The 20,447-nt window shown below is 69.8% G+C and overlaps 5 protein-coding genes across 10 annotated transcripts; 2 read left to right on the forward strand and 3 right to left on the reverse strand.

The window, feature by feature from the left end:
• Positions 1 to 1,035: 1,035 nt before the first annotated feature.
• LOC309450238 (mothers against decapentaplegic homolog 6-like) lies at positions 1,036 to 3,213 on the reverse strand. The gene is made up of 4 exons (XM_082072976.1): positions 3,083 to 3,213; positions 2,252 to 2,667; positions 2,066 to 2,158; positions 1,036 to 1,571 (listed from the first exon to the last, which is right to left on the reverse strand). The coding sequence occupies exons 2-4, from the start codon at positions 2,646 to 2,648 to the stop codon at positions 1,045 to 1,047; spliced, it is 1,017 nt and encodes a 338-aa protein (XP_081929102.1). The 5' UTR covers positions 2,649 to 2,667; positions 3,083 to 3,213; the 3' UTR covers positions 1,036 to 1,044.
• Positions 3,214 to 4,177: 964 nt separating this feature from the next.
• Positions 4,178 to 7,722, reverse strand: FLAD1 (flavin adenine dinucleotide synthetase 1). Of its 4 annotated transcripts, none has more exons than XR_014186067.1 (9): positions 7,546 to 7,722; positions 6,678 to 7,425; positions 6,234 to 6,381; positions 6,040 to 6,138; positions 5,758 to 5,947; positions 5,417 to 5,490; positions 5,165 to 5,333; positions 4,673 to 4,761; positions 4,178 to 4,267 (listed from the first exon to the last, which is right to left on the reverse strand). XR_014186067.1 is itself a non-coding variant. In XM_082073157.1 (8 exons), exons 1-7 carry the CDS (start codon positions 7,681 to 7,683, stop codon positions 5,198 to 5,200), a joined length of 1,533 nt encoding a protein of 510 aa, XP_081929283.1. In that variant the 5' UTR covers positions 7,684 to 7,722; the 3' UTR covers positions 4,178 to 4,267; positions 5,165 to 5,197. The 4 variants fall into 4 exon arrangements, 1 of the variants encoding a protein (XP_081929283.1); XR_014186068.1 differs by having other exon boundaries at positions 4,673 to 5,040; XR_014186069.1 differs by having other exon boundaries at positions 4,673 to 5,333.
• Positions 7,723 to 8,150: 428 nt separating this feature from the next.
• CKS1B (CDC28 protein kinase regulatory subunit 1B) lies at positions 8,151 to 9,180 on the reverse strand. Its single transcript, XM_082073018.1, has 3 exons — positions 9,020 to 9,180; positions 8,477 to 8,604; positions 8,151 to 8,403 (listed from the first exon to the last, which is right to left on the reverse strand). The coding sequence occupies exons 1-3, from the start codon at positions 9,076 to 9,078 to the stop codon at positions 8,351 to 8,353; spliced, it is 240 nt and encodes a 79-aa protein (XP_081929144.1). The 5' UTR covers positions 9,079 to 9,180; the 3' UTR covers positions 8,151 to 8,350.
• A 147-nt stretch (positions 9,181 to 9,327) lies between these two features.
• On the forward strand, positions 9,328 to 18,077 carry SHC1 (SHC adaptor protein 1). 3 transcript variants are annotated; one of them, XM_082073013.1, is made up of 14 exons: positions 9,358 to 9,479; positions 11,001 to 11,069; positions 13,778 to 13,939; positions 14,090 to 14,160; positions 14,373 to 14,436; positions 14,536 to 14,655; positions 15,277 to 15,330; positions 15,422 to 15,473; positions 15,907 to 16,033; positions 16,104 to 16,272; positions 16,439 to 16,499; positions 16,601 to 16,762; positions 16,855 to 17,111; positions 17,230 to 18,077. In XM_082073013.1, the coding sequence occupies exons 2-14, from the start codon at positions 11,058 to 11,060 to the stop codon at positions 17,356 to 17,358; spliced, it is 1,440 nt and encodes a 479-aa protein (XP_081929139.1). In that variant the 5' UTR covers positions 9,358 to 9,479; positions 11,001 to 11,057; the 3' UTR covers positions 17,359 to 18,077. The 3 variants fall into 3 exon arrangements, with proteins under 3 accessions (XP_081929140.1, XP_081929139.1, XP_081929138.1); XM_082073014.1 differs by lacking the exon at positions 11,001 to 11,069 and having other exon boundaries at positions 9,328 to 9,479; XM_082073012.1 differs by lacking the exons at positions 9,358 to 9,479; positions 11,001 to 11,069 and having other exon boundaries at positions 12,810 to 13,939.
• Positions 18,078 to 18,194: 117 nt separating this feature from the next.
• On the forward strand, positions 18,195 to 20,379 carry PYGO2 (pygopus family PHD finger 2). The gene is made up of 3 exons (XM_082073015.1): positions 18,195 to 18,571; positions 18,669 to 18,718; positions 18,797 to 20,379. Exons 1-3 carry the CDS (start codon positions 18,448 to 18,450, stop codon positions 19,862 to 19,864), a joined length of 1,242 nt encoding a protein of 413 aa, XP_081929141.1. The 5' UTR covers positions 18,195 to 18,447; the 3' UTR covers positions 19,865 to 20,379.
• The last annotated feature ends 68 nt before the right edge of the window (positions 20,380 to 20,447 follow it).

Genomic DNA, 20,447 nt, shown 5'->3' on the forward strand with positions numbered 1-20,447 from the left:
TCATCGCGGCCCGGGCGCGGCCGCCTGCAGAGGGCACTGCCGGTCCCGGGAGCCGAGCCCCGCGGGCCGCGAGCGGCGGAGTGACACGCGTGGGGACACGGGACGGGGCTTTGGGTGCCGGTGGCACCGTTTATTTGGGTTATAAAGAACAAGCGCGGCGCGGAAACACCGGGAAGCCCAAAGCTGAGCTCTCCCGGGGGGTCCCACGCTGCCCCGGTGGCTGGAGGGGCCCGGGGGGTCCCAGGGATTCGGCACCAGCCCCGGTGGCCAGAGCTCGGCAACTCTGTCCTGGCCCTGAGGTGCTGCTGCACCCATCCAGCTGTGCACATCTGTCCCAGCACCTGCCCTGTACACATACAGCTGTGCTCACCTACCTCACGCCCATCCAGCTGTTCTCACGTGCCCATCACTCATCCAGCTGTTCTCACGTGCCCATCACTCACCCAGTTGTGCTCACCTACATCACACACATCCAGCTGTGCCCACCTGCCTCATACCCATCCAGGTGTGATCACACGTCCACCACCCATCCAGCTGTTCACATCTGCCCCGACACCTGCTACACATCCACCTGTGTTCACCTGCCTCATACCCATCCAGGTGTGATCACCTGCCCCAGAACCTGCCTTGCTTGTGCATCCAGCTGTGATCACCTGCCCCCCCCTCCAGCTGTTCCAGCCCCCCACTCCAGCTGTGCTCGCTCACTCCATTCCCCCCACACCTGCCATGTCCCCCTATTCCAGACCCCCGCCTCCAGCGCTCCCCCCTCTTCTCAGCCCCCACTTGGGCACCTGCCCTACCCACTCCACAGCACGGAGGGGCGGGGGGGGTCCTGCATTTTGCTTTCCCTTTTTTACAAAAATAAGATAAATTAAAATAAATTTAACCATTACAATAAAAAGAGAGAAAGAGATTAAATAGCGTCAGCAAGAGGCCGGGAGCCGCAGGTCCCACTGCAGCGCGGTCCTGGAAGGGAGAGGCTGGGGGGCAACAGAGGGGCCCCCCAAATTGCACCCCCTCTGGGGGGGCTCCCTGGTGCCCCCCTCAGCACGGCCGGTTCAGCAGAACCTCCAGCCAGCAGGGGCAGGAGGTGATAAACTGCCGCGAGTAGCACGGCCCCCACCCCTTGGCGAAGCTGATGCGGATGCTGTGGGGGTCCCAGGGCCCCTCCCCGGGCACCCACGCGCCCCCCACCCACTCATAGTCGAACACCTTCGCCGAGTAACCCGGCAGCACCTTGAGGACGGTGCCCCCGCGGGCGCCGGGGGGGCCCAGGGTGGGCGAGCTGACGAAGATGGGGTGCTCGCTGCGGTTGTAGGCCCACACCCCCCCCGGCTCGCGGCTCAGCAGCAGCCCGCGGCCGATCTTGCCGCGCGCGCGCCGCACGGCGCGGCTCCGGTGGGCGGCCGGCAGCTGGCCCAGGCAGAAGCCGCTGCCCCGCGGCAGCTCGCAGAACACGTTCACCGACGCCTCGTGCACGGCGTAGAGCCGGCCCACGCGCGTCCGGTGCTCCCAGTACGCCAGCTTGCACCAGCAGCCGTCCCTCACGGTGCTCCGCGACGCGCTGGTGTCTGCGGGGGAGAGCGCGGCCGTCACCGCCGGGTTGTGCCACCGCGGTGGTCGTGGCCAAGCAACCGAAGGTTTAAGCGAGGGGAGGGGGTGGGTACAGGGGGGTCCCCCAGTTCATGTGGCGCCCCGGCGTGGGTCGCCGGAGCTGCCGCGTCCCGGCACGTAGGGCAAAGCTGTCCCCGGGGTCCCGGCGCAGGGAAGGTGGAGCCGCGGCGGCTCGGTGGCCGGCGGCCAGGCCGGAGCGGCCGCCGTGTGCGTCAAGGCACATTGTGTGTGTCCCCGTGGGCAGCGCTTCCTCCGGCGGGGAGCCCGGCGCCACCAAAAATAACAGGAGCCGCAATGGGACGCGGGGCGGGGGGGCCGAGCCGGGGTCGGTCCCCTCGTCCCACACCCCAGTCTCTCCTCCTCCCCAGTTTTCGGGCTCTGTGTCCCGCGTGGGGTGGGGGACGGGATGCCCATGGGAGCGTGACCCCCCCGCACCGCGGGACCCCCTTACCGCGCCGGTCGCAGCTGAACTCCCAGAGCGCGGTGCCGGGGCGCTGCGGTTCGTCCGGCCAAGACGCCTTCGAGTAGGGGGGTGGCGGCGTCTCTGTGGGGAGGAAAAAGGGGGTGAAGGGCTGGGATGCCCCCCCCCAAACCATAGCGGGGTGGGTTTGCGACGGGGGGTCCCGCCGGCACTCACCGGGCACGGCCAGGCGGCTGAAGTGGTGGGGGTTGCAGCAGAGCGCGGCCGCGTCGCCGCAGCCCCCCCGGCCCCCCGCGCAGTGGCAAAGATGCTTGAGCTCGTGGGGCTGGCGCAGGTCGGGCCAGCGGTAGAGGCGGCAGAGCAGGAGCTGGGGGGGCAGCGGCGGTTTGGGGCCCCCCCGGGGGTCCCCGCGAGGGGCCCAGACGCAGCCGGCCTCCCAGGCCCCCCGGCTCTCCACCGCCTGCACCAGCAGCTCCAGCTCCTCGTCTTTCAGCTTCTTGAACAGGGCGTGCGCTGCCGGTTTGAGGGCGCCGGGCCCCTCGTCGGCACCGGGCACCGGGCAGCGCTGCCGCCACAGCCGCCTCACCAGCCCGGCGCGGCGGGAGCGGAACATGGGGCGGCGGGGGGGTGACCTGGGGGACGGGGACGGGTGTCACCTCCCCGGCTGTGGGGGGGCCCCGGCGCATCGTCCCCCCGTTTCCCCGCACCCTTTCCCCACCGTGGTGCGGTAAAGCTGCCTGGCTCCCTGTGTCAGTTTGTCCCCCCCATGTCACTGTCTGTCCCTCATGTCACTACCTGTCCCCCCATCACTCTGTCCTCCCCATGTCACTGCCTATCCCTGCCATGTCACTGCCTTTCCCCCCATGACTGTCTGTCCCCCCCATGTCACTACCTGTCCCCCTGTGTCACTGCCAGTCCCCCCAACCCATGAGGACACAGCGCTGCTCCCCAAGGGCCGCGTGTCCCCAAGGTCACACAGGGATGTGACCCCCAAACCACCCCCCCATTAAGAAGAACCCACCTGTCCCCCCCGCCCCCAGCACCCACCTGTCCCCGTCACCCCCCCGCTGTGGGGCTGGGCAAGGGGTCCCCGGGGGGGGGCGTCACTCACGGCGGGTGGCGGAGCTGGGACGGGGAGCTGCGCGTGTGGCCGCGCTGCGGGGCGGCCGGCACCGCTCTGCCCGCGCCGCGGCGTCACCGGGACCTTTTCCTGTGCCGGGACGCGCCGTCCCCTCCCCCGGCCCTCCCCGGGCGGGGGGAAATTCGCCCCATCCCGGGGCCGAGATGTCACCAGGGCCGTGATGTCACCGGGGGCCAGGTCACGGGTGGGCAGCGATGCCCAGCACCGTGGATGGCACAACCGGGAGCCCACACGGCACCGCGGACCCCAGATGGCACCACAGACCCCGGGTCATGGTGACAAGAAAGGGTCTGGTGACAGGAGCCCACCCGGGCAAGGGGGAACCATGGGGCGCAGCCCCACGGCACCGTCCCGGCAGCCCCACATCTGGGTGGCACCGCACCGGGGATGCCCATGACCTGCCAAACTCCCCAGGGCAGCCCAAGCAGGGGTCCCTGCTGCCCCCACAGCCCGTGTCCCCCCATGCCGTGTCCCCCGCGTGGGTGCGGGTGCCGGTGGGAGCTCCACAACAAAGCGGTTTGAATGTAAACGGGACCCTTATCCGGCGCCGGGCCAGGCTTCCTGCTCCCGACTTCCCGGCGAGATAAGGGACGGCCGCGCTGGCGCCAGGCGCTGCCACCGAGGCGGGGGACGGGGCTGCGGGCGGCCCCCGCGCCGGCGGCGGGCACCGGGGGGCCTGGGGACACGCAGCTGTCCCCACAGCGGGGCCCCGTGTCACCTTCACCGCAGCTCCCCCCGGGCTGGGCCCCTTGGGGACATCTTTGCTCCGGTCGCTTCCCGCCGGTTCTTGGTGCTGGGGGGGGCACGCGGGAGCGGGGCAGGAAACGGGCCTGGAGGGGGGACAAGCAGGGACAACCGGGGACACTCTCAATCAGTGCAGAGCCACGGCCCCCCCACCCCACGGCAGACACGGGGTGTCCCAGTCCCACCCAGGGCAAGGGGTGGAAGTGTTTTTCGGGGGGTCCACATTCCCAGAGCCCCCCCCAAGCACACGCAGCCAGTCGGGTGCTGCTCAGGTTTATTGGGGTGTCTGGGGCGGGTTCCAGCGCTGGGGGTTCAGCAGCTCTGTTGGCACAGGGTGACAAGTGGCCCTGGGTGGGGGGAGAGAGAAACGGGGTGAGGACCCGGTTACCAGCACCACGGATGCACCAGCACCCCCCGAGCACCGCGGCCAGGCCCCTGTCACCCCCCAGCACGACAGCTCCATCCCTGTCACCCCCCCAAGCTCCACAGCCAGGCCCCTGTCACCCCCCAAGCCCCACGGCTGAGTGCTTGTCACCCCCCAAACACAACAGCTCCATCCTTGTCACCCCCCAAGCACCATGGCCAGGACACTGTCCCCCCTACAAGCCCCACAGCTGAGCCTTTGTCACCCCCAAACACGCCCGGGCTCCCCATCACTCTCCAAAGCACCACGGCTGGTCCCTCGCCACCCCCAGGAACACCCCGCTTTGGCCCCTGTCCCCGCCCCCCCCGCACCAGGACAGGACACTCACCCACGGCACAGGGCGGGCAGGGGGCACCGGGGGGTCCCGCGGCACCGGGGGGGCCCATTCCCTAATCCAGCAGCTGCCGGACGCACCAGCTGCAGAGCAGGAGGAAGACGCAGTCCCGCAGCAGCCGCAGCAGCCACGAGCCCACGCGCAGCCCCAAGGACGCCCCGGAAGGTGCCGGCCGCGCCGCCGGCAACGCCACAGCTCTCAGCGCCGGCCGCGCCACCGCCGGCCGCGCCGCTCGCCTCGGGGGACAAACCGCCGCGCTCCCAAAACGCCGCATGGCCGCGGAGGGACCAGCAGGGTCTGACGCGGCGGCGGTGACACCCGCGCGGCCCCGGCGAGCGCTGGAACCTGCTCCATTCTCCACGCTTCAAAAGCCACAATAGCGGGGAGGGACATGGCTTTTGTGTGCGCAGAGCTGCTGTCACCCCCCTGTCCCGCTCCTGCCAGAGCCCCGCGGGTTTGCTCAGCAGCCGGTTTACTCCGTGTCACCTGGTTTATTCGGTGTCACCCCCGGCAGGGCCTTCACTGGCGGGACGTGCGCTCCTCCTCCTCGTTCTCCAGCTCGTAGGCAGCCCGGTAGCGCTCCCGGCCCCGCGCGTCCGTGTAGCGCAGCGCCGGGTTCTTCGCCGTGTTGGTCGCACTCCCCAGGGATGTGTAGCTGTGGGTTTTTGGGGGGGGAAGCGGCTGCAACACTCAGAGCCCCCAGCAGTGCCGAGCGAAGGGGGGGACACCCACACTCACCCCTTGTCGTAGAGGACGCAATAGGGGACAAAGAGCTTGCGCAGAAACTCCCAGATGTCCCGGTAGGTCCAGTCCTGCAAGTGGAATTGGGGAGGGGTTGATGCAGAGGTGCCCCCCCAAGAGCACAGGGGTGAGTCAGCTGGTCCCCAGAGTCCCCCCGTGTTTGCCCCCAAGCGCAGGAAAAGCCCCCAGTGGGCAGGAACGAGTGAGGGCACCCAGGGCCACCCAACAGAGCGGGGGACGCTCCGAGGAGAGGGGGAATTGGAAGGGAACCCCCCAGGATGGTGGCAGATCAGTGCCAGCTTTGTCACCCGGCCCCAGGGGCCGCGAAGGCCACGCACCAGCAAGGGGTTCACCCGCATGTAGCGGGGCCAGTCGGGGTCCGTGACGCACGTGGGGGTCAGGGTGCGGGAATAGGGGTCGGTGCGGCGTGTCCCCATCAGAACGGCCTCCAGCTGCGGGCGCTGCTCCCTCAGCCGCTCCAGCGCCTGGCGGATGGAGCCCTCCACGGTGCACAGCTGGATCCCGTACCTGCGCGGGCACGAGCGCCGGGAGCTGCCCGCGCCCAGGCGGAGACGCCGCTCGTGCCGGCGCCGGGCGGCTCGCCCCGCTGCGCCCCATACCTCTGCACCGTGGCCTGGATGAACTGCTCCATTTCGGGGAAAGGGGACACGATGCGGATGTAAAGCACCTGCAGCTTCTCCTGCCTCGCCGGGTAGCGCCTGGGGAGAGACGTGGCGCAAACCGGGAGCTGGCAAAGCGCTCGTTGCCCCGCGGCGGGGCAGGGGGGACCCCCAGGGACCCCCTGTCCGGGTACCTCTGCACGGCAGCGTGGACGAGGTGCAGCAGCGCCGTGCAGTCCTTGCCCCCGTTGAAGCCCACGCAGAGCTGGGCCAGGCTGTACCGGTCCAAAGCCTCCTCGATGGTCCGCAGGGCCGCTGCCACCTTCTGCCCCAGGGCTGAGCCTGCCGGGAGGGGACGCTTGGTGGCTTTTCCCCGCGGCACCTCAGCCTGCGGGCACGGTTTGTCACCACACACACTGCAAAGCCGGCACCGCAGCCAAGAGCTGCACCACCCCAAGGTGCGTGTCACAGACGGGACAGGGTTACTCGTCCCGCTCTCACCTGCACAGGACTAAACTCACAGTGGTGAAGCCTCAGCGCCCCTCAAGCCCCCCCAGTACATCAGAACACAGAAAAACTGCTCCCAAACTGGTCTCCCCCCTGCCCTGGAGGTGTGTGCAGCAGCCACGCCGCAATACCTGACTCAGCCAGGCCGTAAACCTCCACGGCTGCCGGCGAGACGCAATCCGTCACCAACGGCACCACGACGCCCGGCGGCAGCTTCTCCAGCAAGAAGCTGTGAGCTGCCTCCAGGTCCTGCTCCGACTCCGAGTCCAGCGTCAGCTTCACCCGGTAGTAGTTGCTGGCCCAGTCCGGGTAGGAGCCCAAGCTGACGCGGCCCCGGAAGGCGGCGTCGGTCTGGTCCAGCGCGGGCGCGATCAGGAGCTCGTCGGCCGCCACGTAGACGGTGCGGGAGTAAAACCGCGTCCGCTCGCTGCGGAAAAGGTGGTCGAGGCCGTCCAGGGCGCGCTCCATCAGCGCCGGGATGCCGGGGAAGATGTAGACGTTGCGCACGCTGACCAGCGGGTACTTGAAGGCGCCGCCGGCGCCGTAGTTGAGGCGGGAGGACTCGGGGACGCGGGCCAGCTTCATCTCCGGGCACCGCGCCTCCGTCGCGCCGAAGAGCTCGCGCACCAGGGCCACCAGCTCGGGGTGCGGGGCGACGCGCTCCCCGAACGCCCGGGCCACGGCCTCGAAGGTCACGTCGTCGTGCGTGGGGCCGATGCCCCCCGAGGTCAGCACGTAGGTGAAGCGGGCGGCGCAGGCGGCCACCTCGGCGGCGATGGCCTCCACCTCGTCGGGCACCACCGAGATCCGGGCCACCCTCACGCCCAGAGCGCGCAGCCGCTGGCACATGAAGAACGAGTTCGTGTCCTGCGTGTGGCCCTGCGGGGACGGACACATCGGTGACCGCGGGCCCGGTACAGGCCGCGGCCCACAGTAGGCCCCGGTTCGGGACCGGGCCCGCCCGCCCCCCCCGCACACCCAGCTCGCCCCCGGCCGCACCTTGAGGATCTCGTCGCCGATGACGATGATGCCGGCGGTGGCGGCGGAGCTGCGGGCCGCCGTGGGGCTGGCGGCCGCCATGAGGCGGGAGGCGACGGCTCCGCCCGCCCGCAGCGCCCCCCGCAACGGCGCCCACATGGGCCCGGCCGCCCCGCACCAGGCCGCGAAACCACCCCGCGCTCTCATTGGCAGGGAGGCACGCCCGTCACGACAGCCTAGCAGCACGGATTGGCTAGGAGGCGGGACCCTCGCGGACGGAACCATCGCGGCGGGTGGCGCTCCCCCGCGGGTTGGTGACTGTGGATCCGCCCGGCAGGCGGGCGGCGATGACACGTGTGGCGCCCCGGGGCACCGGGAGCTCCGCCCACCCCCACCGGAGCTTCCCTCCCCCCAACTCCAGCATCTTTTCCCACCCCCAGGAGCCTCCCACCTCCTCCCAGGCACCGGAAGCCCCCCCCAACCCACCGGGAGAAGCGGGGGCCGCCGCGGGGAAGCCCTCCCGTGCCCTCCCGGTTACCGGGAGCAGGACGGTACCACCCGGGCAGGACGCTCCGAGGCACCGACAGCCTGTCCCCCCCCCAAGCACGGCAAACAGAGCCAGGAGCTCCCAAACACCCATTTATTGAAGCTCTGGAGCCCGTTCAGGCCCCGCGGCGGGACGGGCCCCCCCACGCCGGGGCTGAGCCCCCGCCGCAGCGCCCAGACGGCACCGGGGGTCACGGGCCCAAACCGGAGCAAAACCCCCCGGGGATGTCGAGGAGGAAGAGTCTCTCATAGCTCGGGCGGCGGGGGCTCCGGCAGCCCCTCACTTCTCCGGTTTCTTGGGCAGCGGCCGGCGGAAGAGCAAGATATGGGGCTCTGTGGGGGACAAAGCGGGTCAGGCCGGTTCTCCGTGCCCCCCTCCCGCTGTCCCCGGTGCCCCCGGGCTCACCTGGCTCGTGGATCATGTAGTGGACCCAGCCCTGGCTCTGCTGCACCCCCAGGTTCCGCCACTCGGTCTCCGACAGGAGGTGGGTCTTGGGCACCAGCTTCGCGATGTCCTTGGGCAGCATCACGTGCCTGGGGACCCCGCACCCTCAGCCGCCACCGGGACACCCCCGGTGCACCCCCCCCGTCCCGGGAACCGGGACACCCCGTTCTCCTCCTCAGGGAGCCGTTACCCAGACAACTCCACCGCCACCCACCAGGGAGCCGCTCCCGGGACACCCTCCCGTTTGCCAAGCGGCCGTTACCGGGAGACCGCTCCCCACCGGGAGCCGTTACCGGGACAACCCGCTCTCACCGAGCAGCCCCCGCCGCACCGGGGAGCCGTTACCAACCCTCCTCCACCCCCCGGCGAGCCATTACGGCCCCGCCCGCCCCGCAGGGGGAGCCGTTAACGGGCTTCCCCCCCACCACAGAGCCGTTACCGGGACACCCCGCCCTCCGCGCGCCCTTTCCCGCCTCCCAGCCGCTCCCAGACCCCCCGCCTCACCGGTACTCAAACTCCTCGTCATCGTATTTGTCCGAATAGTAGATCTGCTTGTGCGCCATCCCGGCGGGCCGCCCCCTTCCCGGCAGCCCCCGCCGCGCCCCTCGCTCAGCGCCCCCGCCGGGCCGTTCGCTGCCCCGGCCCCCCCGGGCGGCTCTTTCAAACGCCGCCGCCCCGCGCTCCCATTGGTCGGCGCCTCAGCGCGGGCCGCGCGTCACGGGGCGGGGAGAGAGCCGATTGGTCCACGCTCACGTAGCGGGGAGGGGTCGCCGCGGTGCTTTCCCGCGAGTTGGGCGCGGGTTGTGATTGGGCCTCGCTCGTCACGTGACGGGGGCGCGGTGAGGCCGCGCAGGAGGGTGTGGGCCGGAAGTGAGTGGCGGCGCGGCGGGGGGAGCGCGGGCGGTGCGGGCGCCGCGGCCGCCGGGACCGGAGGAGGAGCGGACGCGAGCCCCATGGTGCCCCGGTGAGCGCGCGGGCCGCCCCGGGGCGGGGGGAACCGGCGGAGGGGGCGGCGCGGCCTGCGCCGTTCTGTGGGAGCGGCCGAGCCGTGCGGGGCCCCGGGGGCGGCGCAGGCCGCGGGTCCCGGGGCGGGTGAGGCCCCGCGGCGGTGCCGCCGGGACTGAGGCCTCGCCGCTCGCCGGGACGCGTCGTTCGTCGGCCGCTGCTTTCTGTGGAGTGAGCGGGAGGTCCCGCCGCAACGGTGCTGCGGGGGCCGGGCCGCCCTTCCCGGTAACGGAACGGGGCGCTCGGGGCCCTCCCGGTGCCGGGCTGTGCCAGCCGCTCGGTTGCCTCCAGGCCTCGGGGCGCCGCCGGTGCCCTGACCCCCGTGCCCGGTGTGGCGGTGTCACTGGGGCCACTCGCTGTGCTCCGGGTTGTGTCCCCGTGTCCCGCGGCTCCGGGACGCCGCGCTGGGCGGGCGGTTGGCAGGAGGGACACGGGCAGGGCCCGGGGACACCCCCGGGACCCCACGTTGCTGTGACCCCTCGGGGCCGCGGCACCGTTGGGTTCCCAGCGTTCCGGGGCCTCCCCGCTTCCCATCTGCACCGTGATGCTCCGGAGTGGAAAACATCCAGAGCACGTATAGAAACCATAACTATTCTCCCTTATGGACCTTTCCCTGCTCCTGACAGCGCGTTGTGTCCGTCTGTCGTGGGCTTCTCCAGTTGAACCGGGGACACCCCGGACGTGGGGTTTGAGGAAACACCCCCGGGCTGGCGCGGCGGGAGCCCGAGGACAAAGGGCAGCGCTCGGCCGCGCTCCCGGAGCCGCCCGGTTGCTTCCCAAGGGGCCAAAGTCACCGTTTCTTCCCTTCCCCGGTTTGTGCATCCCCCGCAGCCCTTTGGGGCCGCCTGTGCCCCGCAGCTGTGGGGGCAGCGGCCCCTCCTCGGGGGGGACACAGCGGGACTTGGGGTTCCCGATTCTCCCCCCCGGCATCCCAAGGGTGTTGGTGTCACCTTTGCCTGGCGCGGCGCTTGCTCTTCGTTATCTCGCTGCCTCCCCGGTTAATCAAATCAGCGCCCGCCTGGGCTGCGGCTGCCTTCCCGGGGCCCAGATAAGGATGTGATGGCTGCGAGGACATAAATCGCGGTCGCTGCCCGGTAACCGGCCCTCGCGGCATCCCCGGGGGTGGGGTGGGCAGCGGCTCCGGCTTCTTTCACCGTGTTTTCCCCCCACAAACCACCAGCCCCGTTGGTTCCGTTCTCGTCGCATCTTTCCTCCCTTCTCCGCCGCTCCCCCGTTTGGTGTGGCCGGCTGGGCGCTGGTTTTGGGGCAGGAATCGGCTCCAGCGCTCGTCTTGGCTCACAGAGCAACTCGCGGTCAGCGACACCGGCGCAGGGCCGGTTCACCCCCGTTGTCCATGCCACCCCGGCTCCGTCCCGGCTCCCTGGGCAGCCGAGGAGCGGGCGCTTTGCCGCCGGGCGCCGAAGCCACCGCCGCGCGGGGACAGGGCCGCCCTAACTCCCTGTTTGTCCCCGCACCGCAGGTGGCAGCGCCGGAGCGGAGCGGCCGCGCGGGTCGGTTCCCCACCCTCCGCCGAACGATGGAGTACGTGGTAAGGACCTCGGTGGAGGGCTGGCTGGCTTCGGTGGTGGATCTGCCTCCCTCTTCTCCCCGCCGGCATCTCCCGGCCACACCGGCTGAGGTTTCACGCAGGATATGGCGCCGCCGCCGTGACGTTTGGGGCGGAAAGCTGGATTTGAGGGGTTTTCCCTGTCTTGCTGGCGAGTGGAGGGGTTTCTCCTGTCCCACACGAGGTCTCTACGTGCGGCAGCGGCCGCTCCTCGCTTGCCAAACCGCCGGCGTGTTCCAGGTCTCTGACTCAGCTCCCGGTTTGCGTTTCCTGGGAGGACGTGGGACGCTTGGCCCCGAAACGCGGCCCCGAGCGTCCCCTCCTCTTCCTCGCCTGGGGCTGCGCACCAAGTCCCAGCCCGGGTGTCCCAAAGCGGCCCGTGTCCCTCTCCCGGGGACAACCCGGTGGTGCCGGGACGTGGCCCAGGGGGGTGTTTTGGCTGCTCCCTCGGCCTCTTGTTCTGGTTGTGTCTCAGTTTGTCCTCTGCGCCCCTCGGGAAGGTGTTTCTGTCACCCTGGGGTGGCACTTTTGGTCTGTGAGGTTTGGGGGTGACAACACGGCTTGTCCCCGCTGGCGCGGCGACGTGGGCCGGCTGGCCTGCGGGGAATCTGATAAAATCAGACGTTATTCCATTTCATAAAGCAGGAGGCTGAGCGGGGGCTGCGGCTCCCGGGGCGGCGGGGACGGCTGCTCCCGGCTTTGCCGCTCGTCGCGGTGACAACGCGGCCCCCGGGGTGACGGGAAGGGGACGAGGAGCCCCCCCACTGCCCAATTCCCTCCCGCTTTTATCCCAACCGGCTTCCTGGCTCCCCCGGCCCCGGGTTTCCTGCTTTTCTTCGGAGCGGTGACGGGAGGGTCACCGCGCCGAGGGGCCCGTGCCGGGGACCGGGCGCTTCGCGGGACACCGGCTCTGCGACCGCGGCACCGGCGGCTGAGGTGGGGTTGGTGTTGCGGGCGTGGCCGGGGCGATGGCCGGTGACGGGCACCGAGGAGCGCGGCCCCTGGTGCCATGGGGGCTGCCATGGCCCCGTGTCTCTGTCCCTGTCCCTCGGTCCTCGTGCTATGGGGGCTGCCACATTTGTGTCCCCGTCCCCATGCTGTGGGCGCTGCTGTGTCTCTGTCCCCCGTCCCTGTGTCGTGGGGGCTGCCCTGTCCCTGTGTCTCTGTCCCCCATCCCTGTGTCTCTGTCCCCACACCGTGGGGGCTGCCGTGTCCCTGTGTCCCTGTGTCCCTGTCCCTGTGTTGTGGGAGCTGCCGTGTCCCCGTGTCCCCGTCCCCATCCCCGCGCTTGCGGAGCACGATGAGCACCCACAGCGGGTCCGGCAGGGAGAGCCGGTCCCTTGGCTTGAATTCACCCACTTGAGGCTCAGTGGCCGGTTTTACCGAGCGCCCGTGAAGGGCTCGGGCACCGGGGGGTGCCCGGAACCCCCGTTCTGCCCACGGGATGAGGCGGGTGGTGCCGTGGGGGGGGTGGATGGTGCCTTGGGGGGGGTGGATGGTGCCGTGGGGGGCAGCGGGTGGTGCCGTGGGGAGCGGCGCGGTGGCTCCATTGAGGACGGGACGTTGGCCGTGCCCCGACCCCCCCACCCAAAGGTGGGGGCTCTGCCCGCCCCCGGCCCCTCTGCCCGCCCAGCCCGTAGCTCCGCCCGTGACCTTGATTTTGCTGCTCCACATAAGCGCAGGGTCCCCACCCCTCGCCGGAGCCCGTGAGTCAGCACCGGCCCTTCCCGGTACCGTTACCGGCAGCCGCTTCCCCTCCCCTCCCGGGAGCAGCCGCCGCGATGCCGGGAAGCAGCAATTAGCAGCAATTAACCGCTTCTCCCGCCCGGGGGAGCCCTGCGGCACCCCGGCGGACACCCCACCTGCATCCCGCTCCGCGCATCCTCCTCCTCCTCCCGCCGCCTGGATGTCCCACCGGCAGCGCCGCGGCGCCGCTCCCCGGCACAGCCAACGGCGGCCGCCCGGTGCCGGCACGTGGGGCGCGTTGGCTTCGGCGCAGCCGCCTCGTCCCAGGGCTTGAAATAGTGCTGGGTCTGATTTCTTCTTGGCTCGGGGGTCTCCAAGCGGGGTGCGGCGCACCGAGCCCCCCGCCAGCGGCACCGCGGCCCCGTTTCCTCGCCGCTCTCCGTCTGCCGGATCCGTGCCGACGCCGCTCGCCATCGATCGAGCCCCCGGGGCCGGTTCTTCCTCCCGCCGCAGCCATGCCGGAGCTCGGCCGAGGGGTTTGCCGAGGTTTCTGCTTGGGGGTGGCTCCTCGGTGGCCGCGGGCACTTGAACTCGCCGCGGGGCCACCGTGAGACCCCAGCGGGCGCCCCCCGCCCCGAAACGCGCCCATCCCGGCCCTTCTCACCATGGATCTCCTGCAGAAGAGCAAATACAGCCACCTGCGGAACGAGTCCGTCTCCTCCGCCGAGGAGGCCGCGGGGGTCCCGGTGTCACCGGCGGAGTCCCCGTCCCCCGCCCCCCCGGCGCCTCTCGCGGAGCTGTCACCCGAACCGGAGGACAGTCCCACCACCTTCTGCTCCTTCTTCCCCAAAGTGGCCAACCTGAAGCTCTCCAACCCCGCCAACCTCCTCAATTTGAGGGGCTCCTCCTCGCTCGGCGGCGACGACACCCGGTGTCCCCCCGGTGTGACGCCGGGGGGGGCCGCCGGCACCGATTCACCGGGCCCCGTCGCTGTTTGTCCCCAGGATATGAACAAGCTGAGCTGCGGGAAGAAGACGCGGGTGGAAGGCGGCCAGCTGGGGGGCGACGAATGGACCCGCCACGGCAGCTTCGTCAATAAGCCCACGCGCGGGTGGCTGCACCCCGATGACAAGGTCATGGGCCCCGGGGTGTCCTACCACGTCCGGGTGAGTCCGGGGGGGGCCGGAGCGGGCGGGAAGGGTCACAATGTGCGTTTGGGGTGTTCCTTGAGGGGGGTGGTGGGACTCCCGGGGGGTTCGGGGTTGTGAGCTGGTCCGGGGGGGGCGCTGACCCTGTTCTTCTTTCCCCCCCATCAGTACATGGGCTGTGTTGAAGTGCTCCAGTCCATGAGGGCGCTGGATTTCAACACCAGGACGCAGGTCACCAGGTGAGCTGCTGCTTTTTGGGGGGGTCCGAGCCCTGCGTGAGCCCCCGGGGGGTGTTTTGGGGGTGGGACAGCTGCATTTCCCCCCCCACCCCGGTGCTTCCCCTTTGTCACCCTGTCCCTCTGCGCCCGTCCCCATGTCCTCAGCTCTGTGCTTGGGAAGGGGGGATGCGCTGGGGGGGCCACATTGACACCCCACTGCGTGCCCCCCCCAGGGAGGCCATTGGGCTGGTGTGCGAGGCCGTGCCGGGCGCCAAGGGAGCCGTGAGGAGGAGGAAGGTGAGGGGGTGTTTGGGCTCTGATCTCGTGCCGCCTGTTTTTGCGGGGGGGGGGGGGGGGGCAGGACGTGCCCCATCCCCACCATTTGTGCCCCCCCAGCCCTGCGGCCGCTCCCTCAACTCCATCCTGGGCAAGAGCAACCTCAAGTTCGCCGGCATGGCCATCACCTTGACCATCTCCACCAGCAGCCTCAACCTCATGGCCACCGACTGCAAGCAGGTGAGCCCCAAACCGCGAGCCCGGCTTAGCCGCCCCTCCCCGGCCGCATCACCCGCTGCCGGAACCACGATGCAAATTTGGCACCGACTGGCTCGTTAGGACCAGATTTGTATCTGGTGCGCTTTGTTCCGGCTCAGCAATAAACAGCATCTCGTCTCTGTGTGCCACAATTCGGCTGCTTTCGCACAGAACCCTGTTTTGGGGGCAATAACAGACAAAATCCATCCTAAATTATCAATGTGATCTAATTAATGTTCTTCACAGCAGAAAAAGTGTCACCGAGTAGGGAAAACTTGGCTCCCCAGCTCGTTCTTAACAATTCTCTGGGTTTGATACATCGAAGGGGGTAAATGTTCCTGTTATGGGGGAACTTCCATACGCTTCCTTAGAAACAAAACTCGGACACACGTAGTGACTTTTTACAATAAGATCCCGCTGTTACCCAAATGCACTGCAAAATTAAAACAAGTTTCAATTGACGTTTCAAGATACAGGACTTACAAAGTGATTTTACAAAAGGCTGATTTAATTAACCGTAATTACCATCGCCTGGTTTTGACGCGGCTCTCGGTGGCCTCGCGTTGTTTTCTCGGTGGCTGATAACGAGGGTTTGCCTTGCAGATCATCGCCAACCACCACATGCAGTCCATCTCCTTCGCCTCGGGGGGAGACCCGGTGAGTACGTGGGGGTCACGCGTGCCCCGTGGCGCCATCCGGCGCCTCTCGGGCGCCCCGTTCCCGGCTCACGCCGGCGTCTCGCCCGCAGGACACGGCCGAGTACGTCGCCTACGTTGCCAAAGACCCCGTGAATCAGAGAGGTGAGCTGCTCCCTTTTCCTCCCTCGAGGTGCTGGAGAGAAGGGAACGGAGCTGGGGAAGGGGCTGGAGCACAATGTGATGGAGCGGCTGAGGGGCCGGGGGAAATGGCCTCAAGTTGCGCCAGGGGAGGTGAGGGTGGAAATTTGGGGTGATTTCTCCCCAAAGGGCTGTGGGCGTTGGAACAGGCTGCCCAGGGCAGTGCGGGAGTCGCCATCCCTGGGGGGGTTAAACACACAGATGAGGTTCTCAGGGACGGGTGGGTTGACGCTTGGACTCGATCTCAACGCTCTGTTCCATCCCAAATGATTCTGTGCCTCCACGTTTAGGCGCAGCTCAGCAGGGCAGGGAGGGACCGGGGTGCGCGGGGTGGGTTGTGGGGGTGCAGCACCCGGCGCTGGGGGTTCCCCACTCCCATCCCGTGTTCCCCCCCCAGCCTGTCACATCCTGGAGTGTCCCGAGGGGCTGGCGCAGGACGTGATCAGCACCATCGGCCAGGCCTTCGAGCTGCGCTTCAAGCAGTACCTGAAGAACCCCCCGAAGCTCGTGACACCCCACGACAGGTACAGGCGGGGGGGAGGTGTGGGGGTGTCCCCAATGGGTCGCAGCTCACCTGTGCCCCCCCCCCTCCAGGATGGCGGGGTTCGACGGCTCCGCCTGGGACGAGGAGGAGGAGGAACCGGCCCCGGATCATCAATACTACAACGATTTCCCCGGCAAGGAGCCCCCCATCGGGGGGGTCGTGGACATGCGGCTGCGGGACGGGGCCGCTCAGACCCCCAATCATTTGGGGGCCACGCTGGTGAGGCTCTGGGGGCGACCACGTCACAAGGCGGGGACATAGGGACCATCATTGGGTTGTGGGCTCTTCAGGTTATTCCATGAGAGCTGTGGCACGTGTCCCCCAGCACCTCTATTGGCCCTGGGGGGACACGGGGGGATTGGGGCTCATTGTCACCTCCCCGCAGCCCGTCGGTCAACCGTCCGCCGGCGACCACGACCCGCGGAAGCCACACGCTCCCACCCAAGGTAACGCGGCAAACGTCACCGGTCCCCGGCTGCTTCCTGCACGCCAAACCGCTTCACCGGCGGTGCCGGAGCGCGGCTATTGACGGTGCTTTTGGCTGCAGGGAGAGAGAAATTCCCGGCCGCGGCGGGGGCCGCCGGCCGCTCCGATCTGTTCGACGACCCGTCCTACGTCAACGTGCAGAACGTGGACAAGACGCGCCAAGCGCCGGCTGCCGGCGGCGCCGCGGCCAACGGCAGCGCCCAGAGGGACCTTTTTGACATGAGTGAGCGCGGCGGCGCCCGCGGCGGCGCGCGGGCTGGGGGGGGCGCTCGCGGGGTCTATCCCAACCCCCCGTTCGCCCCTCTCGCCCCGCAGAGCCCTTCGAGGACGCCCTGCGCGCCCCCCCGGCCGCGGGGCTGCCGCCGGCGCAGCTGGTGGCGTCCATGGAGGAGCAGCTGCGCCGCGAGCCCTGGTACCACGGCAAGATGAACCGCAAAGACGCCGAGAAGCTGCTCAAGGTCAACGGCGATTTCTTGGTGCGGGAGAGCACCACGACCCCCGGGCAGTACGTGCTGACGGGTCTGCAGGGGGGGCAGCCCAAACATCTGCTGCTCGTCGACCCCGAGGGAGTGGTGAGTGACCACAGGGATGTTTTGCTTCCTCGGGGGGAGCGCTGCACCCCAGCCCCAAAACTCGGTGGTTTGGCCATCAGTAGCCACTAAAGTGTCCCCTCTTTGTCCCCCCCACCAGGTGAGGACGAAAGATCATCGTTTTGAGAGCGTGAGCCACCTCATCAGCTACCACATGGACAATCACCTGCCCATCATCTCTGCCGGCAGCGAGATGTGTCTGCAGCAGCCGGTGGAGAGGAGACTGTGAGCGCCCCGGGGGGGCCCGGCGTCCGGCCCCCCCGCGCCCCCCAGCTCCGCTCCCCGCCCCACAGAGCCCCCGGGACTCCCCGCCGGGTGCTGCGCCCGGGACGGAGCGAGGACGGGGCTGGGGACGGGGTTTGTCCCCCCGAGTTTGCGGCGGGGAGCGCGGGGGGGGCTGTTTGTGCCAAAGCCCCCCCGACTTTCTCCCAGCTCCAGCCTTTGCACAGCTCCTACCAAAACCCGGTGCCGCGGCCGCTCTCCCGCTCGGCCTGGGGGGGTGGCGGAGCCGGATCCCCCCTGAGCCACGGTGGGGGGGACACTCTGGCCTCGTCCCCAGGCTGGGGGGGCTCCCCCAAGCACACGGCTCGGCCGGCCCCGCACCGACTGTACCCGGTCACTTTACGTGTTAACTCTGTGCCTTGACCCCCGCAGGTCCCACACTCTTATGCAATTTTGGGGTGGGGGGGAAACGGGGCAGAACCCCCCCCTTTAATCCCAACCCCCTCTGTACCCCCTCCCGGGGCTGTGTCCCCTCCCTGCCCCCCCCGGGGTCCCGGTGGGGCACGGTTGGCTCCGGTAGCCCCGGGGGGGGCGGCGGGAGGGTCCCCGTTTGCATGCCCCGTGTTACCCGCCCCCCCCAAGCCAAAGCCTCTCGCAGCCCCGCCCCCCCCAGGCCCTGCTATACCAAAGGAACCGGCGGTTGGTATTAAAGTTGGTATTTCTCTAGGCCGTGGCTGGTGTGACGGGGACACACACACGGGGGGGGCACCGGGGACACGCCGCCACTCCCCCCAGGACATCAGCGTCGCCTCCGCGATCGCCAAACGGTTTTTACCCCTCCCCCCCCCGGCTTTCAATATGGTCCGCCCCGCTCTCCCCTACGCGCGCTGCACATGGTTCGCCCCACTGGGTAGTTGGTTCCCCCTCCCGGACGATTGGTTCCTCCCGCTGCCCCCCCCTCCATAGCGAGCTGCGCTTAGTCCGCCCCAACGCTTGCCCCGCCCCTCGCGCGGTGATTGGCCCCGCGCGGGTTCCGGTTCCGGCTGGCGGCGCGGCGGAGGCGGCGGCGGGGCCATGGCGGGCGCGCTGTGAGGCCATGGCGGCCCCGCACGCCGAGAAGCTGGACGGAGGCGTCCCGGCCCCGCCGCCCCCGCCGGGGCCCCCGCACCCCGCGGGCAGCGCCGCCACCGGCGGGCCCGGCCGGAAGCAGGGGAAGGCAGGTGAGCGCGGGCGGCCGGACGGGGCGGCGGGGGGGCGGGGAACCGGGCGCCGTTGCCGCCGCCGCCTCCCTGACGCGCGTCCCGCTTGTCCCCGCAGGGCTGCAGATGAAGAGCCCCGAGAAGAAGCGCCGCAAGTCCAACACGCAGGTAGGGCCGGCCCCGCGGGTGTTCCCGGTGCCGGTTCCCGGGGGGCCCGCAGCCCTGACCGCCGCTCTCTCCCCGCAGGGCCCCGCTTATTCGCACCTCTCGGAGTTCGCGCCGCCGCCCACCCCCATGGTGGATCACCTGGTGGCCTCCAACCCCTTCGAGGATGATTTCGGAGCCCCCAAAGTGGGGGCGGCCCCCGCGCCGTTCCTGGGCAGCCCCGTTCCCTTCGGCGGCTTCCGCCTGCAGAGCGGGATGGCCCCGCAGGTGCCGCCCGGGTACGGCGGGGGCCCCCAGGCCCTGCGGAGGCAGCCGCCCCCGCCCTTCCCCCCCGGGCAGATGGGCCCCGCGTTCAGCATGGCCCCCCAGAACCCCGGCTACGTGCAGCCGGGGGGGATGAGCTTCCCCGGGCAGCCCTTCGGCCAGAGCTTCAGCCCCCCCGCGGGGCAGCTCATGCAGGGGCCGGTCGGCGGCTTCGGGCCCATGATCTCCCCCACCATGGGGCAGCCCCCGCGGGGGGACATGGGCCCCGGGCCGGCTCTGAACCCCCCGGGGGGCCCGGGGGTGGCTCAACGCTTCAACCAACCCGCCAACCTCTTTGGACAGTCGCCCATGGGGCGCCCCGGGCAGAGCGTGCCCCCGCTGCCCCCCACCGCCAGCCCGTTCCCCGGCGCCGATCCCGGCTTTACCGGCACCGAGGAGGGCGGCAAGAACCTCAACCCCCCGCCCAGCACCTTCGCGCAGGAGCAGCACTCGGGCTCCCCCGCCGCCGTTAACGGCGCTCAGCCCGGCTTCCCCGCCGCCAGCGCCGCGCGCGGTGCCGCCACCCCGGAGACCGGCAGCCTCCCGCCGCCTCCCCCCGGTAAAACCGCGGGCGGGTCGGGTCACCAGCCCCCCCCGGGGCTCGTGTACCCGTGCGGCGCTTGTCGCAACGAGGTGAACGACGACCAGGACGCCATCCTGTGCGAAGCCTCGTGCCAGAAGTGGTTCCACCGGGAGTGCACGGGGATGACGGAGAACGCCTACGGGCTGCTCACCACCGAGGCCTCGGCCGTCTGGGCCTGCGACTTCTGCCTCAAGACCAAGGAGATCCAGTCGGTTTACGTGCGGGAGGCCATGGGACAGTTGGTGGCCGCCAACGACGGCTGAGCCGCCGCTTCCCCGCCGATTTAGGACCAAATCCCCCCTTTCTTGGTTCTTTTTTGCCCACCCCCCTTGCACGGCACCGGCTGCTGGTGCAGGTTCCAGGCTGTGCCGTGCCGGGGAGGCTCCGGTTCACCGGTTCCCGACCCCCCCGCCCCGGTTCTGCCTGTTTCGGTGGTTGACGGGGGACAATCCAGTTGTCACCATGACTCCCCCGACCCGGGGCTGTGCTGTGGTCCCGGTGCCCGTTGTCACACACTCGGGGCCGTCCCGGTGCACCTCGTGTCCCCCCACCCGGTGCTGGGGATGGTCCCGGTGTCATTGTCCGTCCCCCCCGGTGCTGGGGATGGTCCCGGTGTCATTGTCCGTCCCCCCCGGTGCTGGGGATGGTCCTGGTGTCATTGTCCGTCCCCCCCGGTGCTGGGGATGGTCCCGGTGTCATTGTCCGTTCCCCCTGCCCCGTTTTAACGGATCGTTAATGGAAACTTTTGTACCGTCGCTATAAACCTCTCAAACCCGCCTGTCCGTGTCTGGCTCCGCTCCCACCGGGGATGGGATGGGATGGGGGGGGTGTCCGGTACCGGACGGG

This window comes from Streptopelia decaocto (assembly GCF_964273445.1).
Source record: "Streptopelia decaocto genome assembly, chromosome: 26".
Taxonomy (NCBI): domain Eukaryota; kingdom Metazoa; phylum Chordata; class Aves; order Columbiformes; family Columbidae; genus Streptopelia; species Streptopelia decaocto.

Coding starts and splice junctions, on each gene's coding strand:
- LOC309450238 (XM_082072976.1), bottom strand. CDS start 2,648: ATGTTCCGCTCCCGCCGCGCCGGGCTGGTGAGGCGGCTGTGGCGGCAG. Junction 2,159..2,251: donor CAGCCGCCTGGCCGTGCCCG/GTGAGTGCCGGC, acceptor TCCTCCCCACAG/AGACGCCGCCACCCCCCTAC. Junction 1,572..2,065: donor GTTCAGCTGCGACCGGCGCG/GTAAGGGGGTCC, acceptor TCTCCCCCGCAG/ACACCAGCGCGTCGCGGAGC.
- CKS1B (XM_082073018.1), bottom strand. CDS start 9,078: ATGGCGCACAAGCAGATCTACTATTCGGACAAATACGATGACGAGGAG. Junction 8,605..9,019: donor GACGAGGAGTTTGAGTACCG/GTGAGGCGGGGG, acceptor CGGGGTCCCCAG/GCACGTGATGCTGCCCAAGG. Junction 8,404..8,476: donor CTACATGATCCACGAGCCAG/GTGAGCCCGGGG, acceptor TGTCCCCCACAG/AGCCCCATATCTTGCTCTTC.
- FLAD1 (XM_082073157.1), bottom strand. CDS start 7,683: ATGTGGGCGCCGTTGCGGGGGGCGCTGCGGGCGGGCGGAGCCGTCGCC. Junction 7,426..7,545: donor TCGGCGACGAGATCCTCAAG/GTGCGGCCGGGG, acceptor CCGTCCCCGCAG/GGCCACACGCAGGACACGAA. Junction 6,382..6,677: donor TTACGGCCTGGCTGAGTCAG/GTATTGCGGCGT, acceptor CCCTCCCGGCAG/GCTCAGCCCTGGGGCAGAAG.
- PYGO2 (XM_082073015.1), top strand. CDS start 18,448: ATGGCGGCCCCGCACGCCGAGAAGCTGGACGGAGGCGTCCCGGCCCCG. Junction 18,572..18,668: donor CCGGAAGCAGGGGAAGGCAG/GTGAGCGCGGGC, acceptor TTGTCCCCGCAG/GGCTGCAGATGAAGAGCCCC. Junction 18,719..18,796: donor GCCGCAAGTCCAACACGCAG/GTAGGGCCGGCC, acceptor CTCTCCCCGCAG/GGCCCCGCTTATTCGCACCT.
- SHC1 (XM_082073012.1), top strand. CDS start 13,439: ATGGATCTCCTGCAGAAGAGCAAATACAGCCACCTGCGGAACGAGTCC. Junction 13,940..14,089: donor GGGTGTCCTACCACGTCCGG/GTGAGTCCGGGG, acceptor CCCCCCCATCAG/TACATGGGCTGTGTTGAAGT. Junction 15,331..15,421: donor TCGCCTCGGGGGGAGACCCG/GTGAGTACGTGG, acceptor TCTCGCCCGCAG/GACACGGCCGAGTACGTCGC.